The 15,755-nt window shown below is 42.9% G+C and overlaps 1 protein-coding gene and 2 long non-coding RNA genes across 3 annotated transcripts; all 3 read left to right on the forward strand.

Moving 5' to 3' along the window:
- The first annotated feature begins 2,886 nt into the window (after nt 1-2,886).
- LOC149393630 (uncharacterized) lies at nt 2,887-6,082 on the forward strand. The gene is made up of 4 exons (XR_016299800.1): nt 2,887-3,247; nt 3,975-4,074; nt 4,450-4,545; nt 5,626-6,082. It is a non-coding gene; the product is annotated as an uncharacterized LOC149393630 (long non-coding RNA).
- A 4,324-nt stretch (nt 6,083-10,406) lies between these two features.
- Nucleotides 10,407-11,272, forward strand: LOC149393631 (uncharacterized). Its single transcript, XM_089616582.1, has one exon. The coding sequence runs from the start codon at nt 10,407-10,409 to the stop codon at nt 11,022-11,024; it is 618 nt and encodes a 205-aa protein (XP_089472708.1). The 3' UTR covers nt 11,025-11,272.
- A 469-nt stretch (nt 11,273-11,741) lies between these two features.
- On the forward strand, nt 11,742-14,733 carry LOC149393632 (uncharacterized). The gene is made up of 4 exons (XR_016299790.1): nt 11,742-12,102; nt 12,830-12,929; nt 13,305-13,400; nt 14,482-14,733. It is a non-coding gene; the product is annotated as an uncharacterized LOC149393632 (long non-coding RNA).
- Nucleotides 14,734-15,755: the final 1,022 nt, after the last annotated feature.

Below are 15,755 nucleotides of genomic sequence, written 5' to 3' on the forward strand. Positions count from 1 at the left end.
ACTCCAAGGAACAAAGCATGAGGTGACATACATTGCATTTCAGCAATCTTGTACATGAATTCCATATCTATGAGAACTTCACAAAGTTACTCATGACAGACTCACAACTTAGTACTTCACCAATAGGCCTTGTTCGGAATCACATAGTGAGTCCGAACTTTGACTTTCTCAAATGAGAATACTAAGGTGTGAAATGGCATGTCTCATTTCAGGATTAAGGTAAGCATGATGCAATTCATACATAGTGACTTCGAGACATAAGAGGTTAAATGGTTTGTTCTTATATTGTCTCTAGAAGTGCACTGGTCAATTCAGTACCTTCGGAAGATACCTAGAAGAACCATAGAGTCTCCAACTCTCAATGCCTCATAACCGGACATCATAGATTCTTCTAACAATCATACTGAGGTCAATAGTCCTTTGACCCTAAGATTGCGAATATATCGTTTTAAGCAAACTACGAAGAGTTTGTTCATGCAAATCTACATTTGTCTCTTCGTAAGTTGTTAAGTTTGTTTATGGACTAAAAGACTATGGTTTTATCATAAAGCTTCAGACAAGGAAGATTGAATGAACGTTTCAACTTTATTAATGAATGAATAGGCAATTACAAGCAAGAGTCTTCATGAGACTTTATTACATCAAATGTTCAAAATAAAGACTACAACTCTTCTTGTGGGCACCATTGACAACAAACTCCCACTTGACTCAAAGAAGGTGTGTGTAGTCCTTCATGCCTAATCCCTCACGATGTTGGTCGAAGACCTTGTTCGCTAGGGCCTTGGTGAATGGATCTGCGAGGTTGTCCACCGTTGAGATCTTCTTCACTTCCACGTCTCCGCGCTGCACGATCTCTCGAATCAAATGGTATTTCCTCTCAATATGCTTAGAGCGCTTATGGCTTCTAGGTTCCTTTGAGTTAGCGACAGCCCCACTATTATCACTATAAAGGGTCATGGGCTCGTCGACGTTTGGAACAACTTCCAAATACTTAAGGAACTTTCTAAGCCATACAGCCTCTTTGGATGCTTCACAAGCAGCCACATATTCTGCTTCCATTGTGGAGTCAGCAATGCAAGATTGCTTAATACTTCTCCACACAACAGCTCCACCATTAAGGATGAACACATATCCCGAAGTGGATTTCCTGGAATCCTTATCCGCTTGAAAATCGGAGTCGGTATATCCCGTCATAGTCAGGTCAGTACCTGAGTATGTGAGCATCAAGTTCCTAGTTCTTCGAAGATACTTAAGAACATGCTTAACAACAATCCAGTGCTCGGGTCCAGGGTTGGATTGGAAACGACTAACTACGCCAACGGCGAAACATATATCAGGTCTAGTGCAAAGCATAGCATACATGAGGCTTCCTACGGCAGAGGCCTAAGGAATCTTCCTCATGTCTTCAATCTCTTGTGCAGTCTTGGGAGACTGGTCCTTAGAGAGTGAAACTCCATGCCTAAAGGGTGTTTGACCCCTCTTGCAGTCTTGCATCGAGAAGCGATCCATCACCTTATCAATATAAGATGCTTGAGAGAGCGACAGGGTCCGGTTTTTCCTATCTCGAAAGATTTTGATTCCCAGAATGTACGCGGCTTCTCCTAGATCCTTCATATCGAATTGCTTTGCTAGCCAGACCTTAACCTCAGATAACTTACCCACGTCATTACCAATGAGTAGTATATCATCGACATATAGTACCAGAAACACAACTTTGCCTTCGTGTATTAACTTGTAAACACAAGGCTCATCTATTGACTGTTCAAAGCCGAAGCTCTTTACAGTTTCATCGAATCTAATATTCCATGACCTAGATGCTTGCTTTAGTCCATAAATGGATTTAAGCAACTCACAAACCTTGGTCTCTTGACCTTTATCCACGAAACCGTCTGGTTGAGCCATGTAAATGCGCTCGTCAAGATTGCCATTCAGAAAGGCTGTCTTGACATCCATTTGCCAGATCTCATAGTCGAGAGCTGCAGCTATGGATAGGAGTATGCGGATGGATTTAAGCATCGCGACTGGCGAGAAGGTTTCTTCATAGTCAATCCCTTCTTGTTGGATATAACCCTTCGCCACAAGTCGTGCTTTGAACGTCTCGACGTTCCCATCAGGACCCATTTTCTTCTTGTATATCCACTTACACCCTACGGGTTTAATCCCTTCAGGAAGGTCTACAAGTTTCCAGACTTTGTTGACATACATTGTGAGACCCGACTTTTGTACACGTCAGCTTCTGTAAAAATTTCCTCTTATCAATAAATAAAGGAAATTTTCTTCTCTCTCCGTGTTGAATGAGTTATTAATTTCACAATCTCTCTCGTTTCAGTTTATTAGAGATGTTCTCTCTATATTTTCTCGTTCCACGTTCTAAGTGAAATTTTTGAATTTCGGAAGAAATTCATAGTAAATTTGGATAAATCAATAAGAAAAAGGATTTTTGAAAGCACTTGAATGTTGGAATAAATTTAAGTGCTTGAGAACGAATGAAATAATATTTAAGGGTGACGAAATTTCGGAATAAGGATATTCGAGTAAACTCGATATTATTTTCCGAATAAAAATTTCTCGGAATGTACCCGGAGCTTTAAAAATCTCAAGGGTGAAAATAAATTATGAAATCCCTTAAATATATTCAAGGTAACGAGAATTAATGAGAATTTTCTCGGTTATTTTTCGAGATTATTTTCAATTAATTAAGGACAAGATTGTGAGATTTTATTTTGGAAGGACTTATGTGCAACGTTTTGAAGGACGAAATTGAAAGAAAAGAGTAAAGAGGGGTTATTTTAAGAGAGACGTGTCAAAATTTTGTTGGGCCATTTGTGCACGTGTGGCGTGAGGAGGAGCTGCCATGTGGCATTTCTTTCTTCTTCTCCTCTCATTTTCGGCCACCTCACCCTCTCACTCTCTTTCTTTTCTTTTCCTTCTTCTTCTTTCTCTCTTCTCGTTCTTCTCTCCCGCGCGCGCACAGCAACACCTGCAGACAAAGAAAAAAAAAGAGAGAAAAGAATTTCGGCCATCTTCTTCAAGCCTCACCGAGCTTTATCATCACCTTAATCACCCTTCCCTTCTCTTTTTCTTCTCTCCTCATCTTCGCGCGCCATCTCCGCCGTGAGCCCCGTCGCCGCGCGCTTCAGGCCGAGGAGAACGAGACTCGCCGAGAGCCGCCGTGACGCCGGACCAGGAAGGAACGCCGGGGAAGGTTTGAGAGCACGCTGAGGAGGCTGAATTTCACGGGAATAAGGTGATAATCTCTTCCTCAACTTGAATTCGAAATCTAGGGTTCTAAGATTCGAAATTGGGGGTTTTTGATTCCGGATTGAAATATGTGAAATTGATTGGTTCTACATGTTTATTGAGCTCGGTTATTGATGATTATAGCTTGAGATTGAGGATTGATTTCGAATTTCTTGTTTTGGATTCATTTTGGCCGAATGTGTGAAAAAGAAAAAACTGTTTGAACAGCCTCTGTAAATCGACGTGGACAGACCGTTATGCTCTGAGTCCTTATTTTTGGATATTTTTCATGGATAGTAGACCGTACGAGCTTTCTAAAATGACCAAGAACATGTAAATCCATTGAGTATTGAATGAGTTATGAATTTTCAAAGATTGTGTTTCGCAGCAGTATTTACAAGATTTCCAGATCTGTAACCGGGAATTACGGGCTGTTTTTGAGATAGCTATTCTTGTCGTATGTATGCTTGTAATATCTCGTTAGAAAGCTACATGAGTCTACTTTCATTTGCCGCTAGAATCAATCGATTTCAAGTTTTGTAGCTCGAGTTATGATGGCTTAAGCGCTAGTGGGTCGGGCTGTCGGGAAATTCTTGTGATTTGTTTGTGTTTTGCCGAGCGTTTGATTATGTGTGTTCAGCCGGGGCTGGTTAAGTGTTTGCTTGGTTTGGAGTTGATTATGAGTTTGAAAGTGTGAAATTGACTCGTTATCGAATTCGATGACTTGATTACAGATCTAGACGGACGAACGGAAACCGGACGAGGCGAAGGCGACGAAGCCGGTTTTGAAGATTCTAAGAAAAAGAGTTATCGAAATTAAAGCTCGATTAACTCGTGAGTCTTTTAATCGCGTCTCGCGTTTAAATACTCTTGGATTTGATTAATGTGATGTATTTCGCGTATTTAAATAAATAATTTATGTTTATTTATTTAATAACGTTTAAGAGTTTGATTTGATTCGCTTTGGAATTCTCGGTTACTTTTTATTCGGATCAATTTATTTGAGACTCATAAGCATGTTATTGGATTTTATTTCGTATTGTTCTCGATACGAAAATACGCGAGTCTTGAATAAGTTTGACTCCCGAAAAACCGGAGAATAATGAATTAAATTCTCGAATTCCGAACCGACTCGAATCTAATCCCGACGACGACCATTATCTTTTCAAGTAGTTCGATAACTAACGAAGTTTCAACTTCGGATTCTAGTTCTCTCGACGCTCCAGGACGTGCTAAAGGTCTCGGGAAGCGTGTAAAGCAAAGTGTCCTCCGGAATTCATCGAGTTCTCCGACGAACTATTCCGGGTAAGTGGGATTTAAGTTTGAGGCGCCAAAAGGGGAATGGTGCCTAGTAGAATAATTGTTTATGTTTCTTCGTTTAATCCTAAAACAAAGAGAAACCCTCAGTTAGACAAGATGACCGAATAAGGCTTCGGCCACTAACTAATAAGATAATAAAATGATAGGATTAAAGGTTAGCGGGTTAAGAACCTTGAAGCCTTTAAAACTATGTTGAGCTTCTGTTATAGGTTTTACCCCTTCGTCCTGATGAGAGGACAACAGGAGGAGGAAAGACGGTGTCCTCCGGATTCAATCCCGAGAGGAACTGTTCTAGGAGAAGGTCCAGCCTCACAGCTGTCGTCAACTCCTTGTAAAATACTTAAAGAGCCATACAGTGAAATTAATAACGTTAATGACGGGCTTTATCCCGATAAGATCTCCTCCTGTATTAAGATAGGCAGGTAGGCTGTAGACAGCTCCTGTAAAACATAACGAACTCTTGTCGGCAATGTAGCGAGTGGCATTCCCGAAGGCCCTTTAATGGGAAGTCGATGGGTGGCTTCAGGTAAGTCGATGGGTGGCTTACCTGTCCTGAAGGAAATATGAACCCTGGACCAACCAGGGATTGGTGAGGGTTTGCTCCCCTCTACCATACGCGCGTCAAGGCCCTCCTACATGTGCTAGTGGATCCCAGACATTAAAACTTCGGCCTTCTGAGGGCTAGGCTCAAGTCCTCAGAATGGTTTACTCATCTCTCATGAACGGCTGCGGACTGAAGTGTTGATTGGCCAGTCCACTGATGTAAGGCGCCGGTATGAGCGAGATGGATGAGTTTCTAGGAAGACGGTTGTTAGCCGGATTCCTATATGATTATGTGTTTGATTGTTTTAGAACGGGGTTCTAAAACTGAATATGTCTATGTTGTTTGAATGATATTTTTTTGGTTATTCTGATTGAATAATGGAACTTCTTTATTCTTCTGAACCTATCACCTGCTGTCATCTGCATTCTATCATCTGCACCCATGCATCTCATGTAGTGCTAGGTTAGATATCCTGCTTACTGAGTCGGTGTGACTCACCCCTTAAATCCCTCTCCTTGTAGATAAAGGAAAAGCTCAGGCGAAGCAGGAGTGCTAGTCAAGGTAGATCTCATGACGACCTGTGGCATAGGAAATGTCTTTTTGGGAAATGGGTATCAGGTTTTTGAAAACCGAGCTTATATGCTCGTGAAAGTTTTATATAGCTTTGAAAGAACTTTTATTATATCATAACGTTTAGATAATCGGCCCGAACCTCTTTTTACGTTTTGAAACTCGGTTAGCACGATTATGGGCCTGTGCTTATGGATAGCAAGCTAGGGTAGTCCGCATTTTTGTAACTCTTCTAAAAGCGAAAAATTTTACCAGTTTTTAGCGGACTAGCTCTAGGAACCCTTGTTATTCCTTATATGTAAATTAATTTTATTTCCGCTGTTTGTTTAATAAACGTTTTGTAAATGACGTTTGAAAATGTTTTATGTTCATTTCATTTGAAAACATAAATGGTTTATGATAATGTTATGGGAAAGGTCGCGTTCCGAGGACGACGGGTGTCCTGCGGGTCGTGACAGAGTTTTTGGTATCAGAGCCACAGGTTTAGTCGTTTCTGTAGACTGTGAGATCTATTAGTTGACTAAGCATCTTGTTTACGGTCTGAGTGTCTACATGTGTGACCTTTTTGTTTATGGTCACTAAGAGTATGAGGGTATCGATGTGTCGGTGTGCTGTGTTTCCTGTTTGGATTCGTTGGAGAATATGTATGATATCTTGAGCTTTCTGGCGTCGTTCAGTTTCTGACCTGGTTATTGTTATGTGATTCCTTTAGAATCTGGAAGTAATGGCGGAAGAAGTGGAAAGTCTTGACGCTCGTATTGCAAGGATAGAGCAATCGTTGGAACGACAGGCTAGAGAAGCGCAGCAAAGGAATGAGCAAACGGAGAGACAGAACCGTTTGATGGCATTGCTGCTTGAGCGAATGGATCAGCAGGTTCAACCGGATCCTCCTCTAGCTGCCGAGAACCAACCTCAAGAACCTCTTCCAGCCTTACCGGTAGCGAGAGCGGAAGAGCTGAACTACCGTATTCCTGATGTAGCCCCTGTTATAGGAGAGCCAGTGTACGAACGATTCCGGAAGCAGAAGCCACCAGTGTTCGAAGGAGGTCCAGACCCTGTAGCGGCTGAGAATTGGATCAAGAAGATCCAACAGATTGTTAGCTACATGCAGTTGTCCGACGCGGAGCGCGTAGCTTGCGCGATCTACCAGATGACCTCTGAGGCTCGAAGCTGGTGGGAGGTAACTGTCATGTCAGAGGATGTAACGACTATGACATGGGTACACTTCATCAACCTCTTTCATGAGAAATACCTGAGCGAGGCAAGCACATCCGGCAAGATTCGAGAGTTCATGAATCTGCGTCAAGGGAAGATGCCAGTAGCGGAATACGTTGCGAAGTTCGACGAGCTGGCAAAGTTTTCTCCGTCCGTGGTTCCGACCGATCAAGCACGGAAGACGAAGTTTATGCATGGTTTGAACGTTGGAATCGTGAAGCTGGTAGAGAGCGGAGACACTGGGCCAAGAACCTACGCTAGTGCGGTTCAAAGGGCGTTGAGGATCGACGCTTGGCATGGAGACGTGGCAGTTTCTGCTCCAACTCCTCTTACTATAGTGCCGCCACCACAAGCTGGTTCGAATACAGGGAATCAGTTCAAGAGGAATCGTTTCCAGCAGCAGTCAGGACGCCGTAATCCGACGAACTATGGAAATCAGCCTCAACAGAGGAATCAGTCGGGAGGCGGAAACTCGTATGGAAAAGGTAAGCGCTTCCAGAAAGGTGACCAGAACGTCGATAACAAGCGCGCCAGACCTGACAATCAGAACATCCCTCAATGTGCGAAGTGTGGGAACCGACATTCAGGCGAGTGCCGAGCCAATAATGTTACTTGTTACAATTGTGGCCAAGTGGGACATTATTCCAGGACCTGTCCAAACCCGAGACAAGGAGATGTACCAGCCAAGGCCCCACCGAAAGCCAATGCTCGAGTGTTCACTATTCGTGAAGATGATGTGCGTGCAGGAACGTCCACTGCGGTTACAGGTCAGCTTTCTGTGGGAAATCTTTCAGCTTATGTACTCATGGATTCAGGTGCTACGCATTCATTTATTGCATCTAGAGTAGCTGAAAAGTTAGGAAGTGAAAAGTTGAATTTTTCCTACCCGTTCATAACTGTCAGTCCGGCAGGAGATCTGTTCGAATCTAAGTTATGGTTCAAGAACGTACCAATTCACGTTCAAGGTAGAGAGCTGATGGCTCATCTGATTGAACTTGAAATGGTTGACTATGATGTTATACTCGGGATGGATTGGTTAAGCAAGCATCACGCAGTGATTAACTGCAATAAGAAGGAGGTTAAGTTTCAAGCTCCGGGGAGTGAATCGTTTTACTTTCATGGATCATCTCGGAAACCAGCCCTTCCAATGGTGTCAGCAATGAGAGCTTTGAGGATGCTACAGAGTGGATGTGCTGGATTTCTAGCAAGCGTAAGAGATGTATCGAAGGAACAGAAGGTAGAGCCGAAGGATATTCCAGTCGTAAAGGAGTTTTTAGACGCATTTCCTGAAGATCTACCAGGATTACCACCTGATCGGGAGATCGAATTCTGCATAGAATTGATTCCTGGAACTGCACCGATATCGAAGACCCCATACTGGATGGCTCCAGCAGAGTTGAAAGAGCTTAAGACGCAGTTACAGGAGTTGTTGGATAAAGGTTTCATCCGTCCAAGTCATTCACCGTGGGGAGCCCCGGTGTTATTCGTGAAGAAAGCGGATGGTTCTCTAAGGTTATGCATCGACTACCGAGGATTGAACCAGGTGACTATCAAGAATAGATATCCACTTCCTCGTATCGACGATTTGTTTGATCAATTAGCAGGAGCGCAAATCTTCTCAAAGATCGATCTACGTTCGGGCTATCATCAGCTTAAGGTCCGAGGTGAAGACATTCCGAAGACAGCGTTCCGAACGCGATATGGGCATTATGAGTTCTTAGTCATGTCCTTTGGATTGACGAATGCTCCTGCAGCATTTATGGATTTGATGAACCGAGTGTTTGAGGCGTTCTTGGATAAGTTCGTGATTGTTTTCATAGACGATATCCTCATATACTCGAAGACTCGGGAGGATCATGAGCATCATTTAAGAATGGTTCTAGCGAAACTCCGAGAAAAACAGCTCTATGCCAAGTTCTCGAAGTGTGAATTTTGGCTTGACAAGGTAATCTTCTTGGGTCATGTCATTTCGAAGGAAGGAGTTATGGTCGACCCAGCGAAGATCCAAGCAGTTAAGGACTGGAATAGGCCGAAAACAGTAACGGAGATAAGAAGTTTCCTAGGTTTAGCTGGCTACTATAGGAAATTCGTGGAAGGATTTTCTAAGTTAGCCATGCCTCTGACCCAATTAACACGAAAAGGAACCAAGTTTGAATGGACGGACAAGTGTGAAAGCAGTTTTCGAGAGCTAAAGAAGCGCCTAACGATAGCTCCAATCCTTGCAATTCCACAAGGAACTGAAGGTTTTGCAATTTATTGTGACGCATCGAAACAAGGCCTAGGAGCAGTGCTGATGCAACGGGGCAAGGTGATCGCCTACGCATCTCGACAGCTCAAGGACTACGAGACAAGGTATCCAACGCATGATATGGAGCTCGCAGCTGTGGTTTTTGCACTCAAACTTTGGAGGCATTATCTGTATGGAGTACACTGCGACATTTACACGGACCATAAGACCCTCAAATACCTCTTTACTCAGAAAGAGTTGAATATGAGGCAGGGACGTTGGATGGAATTGTTGAATGATTACGACTTTGAGCTTCATTATCACCCTGGAAAGGCGAATAAGGTGGCTGATGCCCTTAGTCGAAAGACCGCCGCAGTAGCTGCGAATCTAGTTGGACAGTCTCCTCAGCTCAAGTCAGAGATAGAAAGGTTGGAGATGCAGCTGATCACTGGAAGATTAGCAGCTCTTAACGTGCGACCAACCCTTCTTGAGCAGATAAAGGAGGGACAATACGCGGATGAGTTCTTGCTTGGGAAGATGTTTGACGCCCAAGGGAACCAAGAAGGTGAATTTAAACTCGACGATCGGGAAATGTTGAGATGTAACGGTAAGGTCTGTGTGCCTGCCAATGATGATCTCCGACGCCAATTGCTGCAAGAAGCTCATGGGACTCCATATTCGATCCATCCAGGTGCGACGAAAATGTATCAAGATCTCAAGAAGATCTATTGGTGGCCGGGTATGAAGAGAGATGTGGTGACGTTCGTCCAAAAGTGTCTTACATGCCAGCAGATTAAGGCTGAGCATCAGAAACCCGCAGGGATGTTGCAACCCTTGGAAGTTCCACAGTGGAAGTGGGACCAGATCACGATGGATTTCGTGTCGGGTTTACCCAGGACTACGACAGGGTATGACGCAGTCTGGGTGATTGTAGACAGGTTGACGAAGTCGGCCCACTTTCTTCCCATAAGGACCACTTATTCAATTGATAGATTAGCTGAGCTATTTATCAAGGAGATAGTGCGCCTGCATGGAGTTCCTTTGTCGATCGTTTCAGATCGAGATACTCGATTCACTTCGAGGTTTTGGCAACGTCTCCATGATGGCATGGGATCAAGATTGAAGTTCAGTACAGCCTTCCACCCTCAGACTGATGGGCAGAGTGAGCGCACCATTCAGATTCTAGAAGATATGCTCCGAGCCAGCGTGTTAGATTTTCAGGGCTCGTGGAGCCGTTACCTTCCTTTGATAGAGTTTGCGTATAACAATAGTTATCAAGCGACTATTGGAATGGCGCCATATGAAGCACTCTATGGAAGGAAATGTCGATCCCCTGTCCACTGGGACGAAGTCGGAGAGAACAAGCTCGTAGGGCCAGAGATGCTAGAGCAAACCACAGAAGCAATCAAGAAGATCCGAGCGAGAATGAAGGCTTCTCAGAATCGTCAGAAGAGCTATGCAGATAAACGGAGACGACCTCTTGAGTTTCAGGTCGGAGACAAAGTGTTTCTGAAAGTTTCACCAATGCGCGGGGTGATGAGATTCGGCAAGAAGGGTAAGCTGAGCCCCAGGTATACAGGACCTTTTGAGATCCTGGAGCGCGTTGGAGTGGTAGCTTATCGTTTAGCTTTGCCACCGTCAATGTCTCATCTGCATAATGTCTTCCATGTTTCCATGCTAAGGAAATATGTAGAGGACACTTCTCACGTTCTTCCGGTCCATGAAGTCGAGGTTTCAGAAAGTGTACAATATGAAGAGCCAGCAGTTGCAATTCTCGACAGGAAAGAGAAGGTTTTGAGGAACAAGGTAATCCCCTTGGTGAAAGTGCAATGGAAAAGGCACAATGTCGAAGAAGCGACATGGGAACTCGAGGAAGAAATGAAGAAAAAGTACCCATCGCTTTTCTAAGTTTCGAGGACGAAACTTCTTTAAGGGGTTAGGGGTTGTGAGACCCGACTTTTGTACACGTCAGCTTCTGTAAAAATTTCCTCTTATCAATAAATAAAGGAAATTTTCTTCTCTCTCCGTGTTGAATGAGTTATTAATTTCACAATCTCTCTCGTTTCAGTTTATTAGAGATGTTCTCTCTATATTTTCTCGTTCCACGTTCTAAGTGAAATTTTTGAATTTCGGAAGAAATTCATAGTAAATTTGGATAAATCAATAAGAAAAAGGATTTTTGAAAGCACTTGAATGTTGGAATAAATTTAAGTGCTTGAGAACGAAAGAAATAATATTTAAGGGTGACGAAATTTCGGAATAAGGATATTCGAGTAAACTCGATATTATTTTCCGAATAAAAATTTCTCGGAATGTACCCGGAGCTTTAAAAATCTCAAGGGTGAAAATAAATTATGAAATCCCTTAAATATATTCAAGGTAACGAGAATTAATGAGAATTTTCTCGGTTATTTTTCGAGATTATTTTCAATTAATTAAGGACAAGATTGTGAGATTTTATTTTGGAAGGACTTATGTGCAACGTTTTGAAGGACGAAATTGAAAGAAAAGAGTAAAGAGGGGTTATTTTAAGAGAGACGTGTCAAAATTTTGTTGGGCCATTTGTGCACGTGTGGCGTGAGGAGGAGCTGCCATGTGGCATTTCTTTCTTCTTCTCCTCTCATTTTCGGCCACCTCACCCTCTCACTCTCTTTCTTTTCTTTTCCTTCTTCTTCTTTCTCTCTTCTCGTTCTTCTCTCCCGCGCGCGCACAGCAACACCTGCAGACAAAGAAAAAAAAAGAGAGAAAAGAATTTCGGCCATCTTCTTCAAGCCTCACCGAGCTTTATCATCACCTTAATCACCCTTCCCTTCTCTTTTTCTTCTCTCCTCATCTTCGCGCGCCATCTCCGCCGTGAGCCCCGTCGCCGCGCGCTTCAGGCCGAGGAGAACGAGACTCGCCGAGAGCCGCCGTGACGCCGGACCAGGAAGGAACGCCGGGGAAGGTTTGAGAGCACGCTGAGGAGGCTGAATTTCACGGGAATAAGGTGATAATCTCTTCCTCAACTTGAATTCGAAATCTAGGGTTCTAAGATTCGAAATTGGGGGTTTTTGATTCCGGATTGAAATATGTGAAATTGATTGGTTCTACATGTTTATTGAGCTCGGTTATTGATGATTATAGCTTGAGATTGAGGATTGATTTCGAATTTCTTGTTTTGGATTCATTTTGGCCGAATGTGTGAAAAAGAAAAAACTGTTTGAACAGCCTCTGTAAATCGACGTGGACAGACCGTTATGCTCTGAGTCCTTATTTTTGGATATTTTTCATGGATAGTAGACCGTACGAGCTTTCTAAAATGACCAAGAACATGTAAATCCATTGAGTATTGAATGAGTTATGAATTTTCAAAGATTGTGTTTCGCAGCAGTATTTACAAGATTTCCAGATCTGTAACCGGGAATTACGGGCTGTTTTTGAGATAGCTATTCTTGTCGTATGTATGCTTGTAATATCTCGTTAGAAAGCTACATGAGTCTACTTTCATTTGCCGCTAGAATCAATCGATTTCAAGTTTTGTAGCTCGAGTTATGATGGCTTAAGCGCTAGTGGGTCGGGCTGTCGGGAAATTCTTGTGATTTGTTTGTGTTTTGCCGAGCGTTTGATTATGTGTGTTCAGCCGGGGCTGGTTAAGTGTTTGCTTGGTTTGGAGTTGATTATGAGTTTGAAAGTGTGAAATTGACTCGTTATCGGATTCGATGACTTGATTACAGATCTAGACGGACGAACGGAAACCGGACGAGGCGAAGGCGACGAAGCCGGTTTTGAAGATTCTAAGAAAAAGAGTTATCGAAATTAAAGCTCGATTAACTCGTGAGTCTTTTAATCGCGTCTCGCGTTTAAATACTCTTGGATTTGATTAATGTGATGTATTTCGCGTATTTAAATAAATAATTTATGTTTATTTATTTAATAACGTTTAAGAGTTTGATTTGATTCGCTTTGGAATTCTCGGTTACTTTTTATTCGGATCAATTTATTTGAGACTCATAAGCATGTTATTGGACTTTATTTCGTATTGTTCTCGATACGAAAATACGCGAGTCTTGAATAAGTTTGACTCCCGAAAAACCGGAGAATAATGAATTAAATTCTCGAATTCCGAACCGACTCGAATCTAATCCCGACGACGACCATTATCTTTTCAAGTAGTTCGATAACTAACGAAGTTTCAACTTCGGATTCTAGTTCTCTCGACGCTCCAGGACGTGCTAAAGGTCTCGGGAAGCGTGTAAAGCAAAGTGTCCTCCGGAATTCATCGAGTTCTCCGACGAACTATTCCGGGTAAGTGGGATTTAAGTTTGAGGCGCCAAAAGGGGAATGGTGCCTAGTAGAATAATTGTTTATGTTTCTTCGTTTAATCCTAAAACAAAGAGAAACCCTCAGTTAGACAAGATGACCGAATAAGGCTTCGGCCACTAACTAATAAGATAATAAAATGATAGGATTAAACGGTTAGCGGGTTAAGAACCTTGAAGCCTTTAAAACTATGTTGAGCTTCTGTTATAGGTTTTACCCCTTCGTCCTGATGAGAGGACAACAGGAGGAGGAAAGACGGTGTCCTCCGGATTCAATCCCGAGAGGAACTGTTCTAGGAGAAGGTCCAGCCTCACAGCTGTCGTCAACTCCTTGTAAAATACTTAAAGAGCCATACAGTGAAATTAATAACGTTAATGACTGGCTTTATCCCGATAAGATCTCCTCCTGTATTAAGATAGGCAGGTAGGCTGTAGACAGCTCCTGTAAAACATAACGAACTCTTGTCGGCAATGTAGCGAGTGGCATTCCCGAAGGCCCTTTAATGGGAAGTCGATGGGTGGCTTCAGGTAAGTCGATGGGTGGCTTACCTGTCCTGAAGGAAATATGAACCCTGGACCAACCAGGGATTGGTGAGGGTTTGCTCCCCTCTACCATACGCGCGTCAAGGCCCTCCTACATGTGCTAGTGGATCCCAGACATTAAAACTTCGGCCTTCTGAGGGCTAGGCTCAAGTCCTCAGAATGGTTTACTCATCTCTCATGAACGGCTGCGGACTGAAGTGTTGATTGGCCAGTCCACTGATGTAAGGCGCCGGTATGAGCGAGATGGATGAGTTTCTAGGAAGACGGTTGTTAGCCGGATTCCTATATGATTATGTGTTTGATTGTTTTAGAACGGGGTTCTAAAACTGAATATGTCTATGTTGTTTGAATGATATTTTTTTGGTTATTCTGATTGAATAATGGAACTTCTTTATTCTTCTGAACCTATCACCTGCTGTCATCTGCATTCTATCATCTGCACCCATGCATCTCATGTAGTGCTAGGTTAGATATCCTGCTTACTGAGTCGGTGTGACTCACCCCTTAAATCCCTCTCCTTGTAGATAAAGGAAAAGCTCAGGCGAAGCAGGAGTGCTAGTCAAGGTAGATCTCATGACGACCTGTGGCATAGGAAATGTCTTTTTGGGAAATGGGTATCAGGTTTTTGAAAACCGAGCTTATATGCTCGTGAAAGTTTTATATAGCTTTGAAAGAACTTTTATTATATCATAACGTTTAGATAATCGGCCCGAACCTCTTTTTACGTTTTGAAACTCGGTTAGCACGATTATGGGCCTGTGCTTATGGATAGCAAGCTAGGGTAGTCTGCATTTTTGTAACTCTTCTAAAAGCGAAAAATTTTACCAGTTTTTAGCGGACTAGCTCTAGGAACCCTTGTTATTCCTTATATGTAAATTAATTTTATTTCCGCTGTTTGTTTAATAAACGTTTTGTAAATGACGTTTGAAAATGTTTTATGTTCATTTCATTTGAAAACATAAATGGTTTATGATAATGTTATGGGAAAGGTCGCGTTCCGAGGACGACGGGTGTCCTGCGGGTCGTGACATACATCGAGTGCATTTCATCCTCGGGACTATAGAAAGTAAAACCTTTGGTTTCCTTCGGATATCCTACAAACAGGCACAATTCTGACCTACTAGCCAACTTGCTAGTCTTTTGCCTCAGCACGTGTGCAGGGCAACCCCAAATTCGGATGCGGCCAAGATTCACTTTAAGGCCAGTCCATCGTTCATAAGGAGTACCAGGAACCGTTTTGGACGGAACTTGGTTCAGAATGTAGGCGGCTGTTTCGAGGGCATATCCCCAAAAGGAAAGCGGGAGTGATGAGTAACTCATCATTGATCTAACCATCTCCATAAGAGTTCGGTTTCTTCTCTCTGACACTCCGTTTTGTTGAGGTGTGCCAGGTGCGGTAAGCTGAGAAGCGATACCTTCTTCTTTAAGAAAGTCATCGAACTCTCCAGACATATACTCACCACCTCGATCAGATCGAAGGGTTTTGATCACTTTGCCAGTTTTCTTTTCCACTAAAGCCCTAAAGACCTTAAATACGTTAAAGGTCTCGGATTTGTGTTTAAGCAAATAGACAAACCCATATCTTGAGTAATCATCAGTGAAGGTAACGAAGTATTCGTATCCTCCACGTGCCTGTTGGTTGAGCGGACCACATACATCAGAATGTATTAGTTCCAGCAACTCAGTGGCTCTTCGACCCTTATCGGAGAAAGGTCGCTTAGTCATTTTTCCTTCTATACAGGATTCACAAGTAGGCAGTGAGCCTATTGTAGAGGCTTGGAGTGGACCATCCCTCACA

Source organism: Urtica dioica, chromosome 6 (genome assembly GCF_054948205.1).
Source record: "Urtica dioica subsp. dioica isolate 48M chromosome 6, U.dioica_male_clone48M_v1_H2, whole genome shotgun sequence".
In the NCBI taxonomy this organism is placed as follows: Eukaryota; Viridiplantae; Streptophyta; class Magnoliopsida; order Rosales; family Urticaceae; genus Urtica; species Urtica dioica.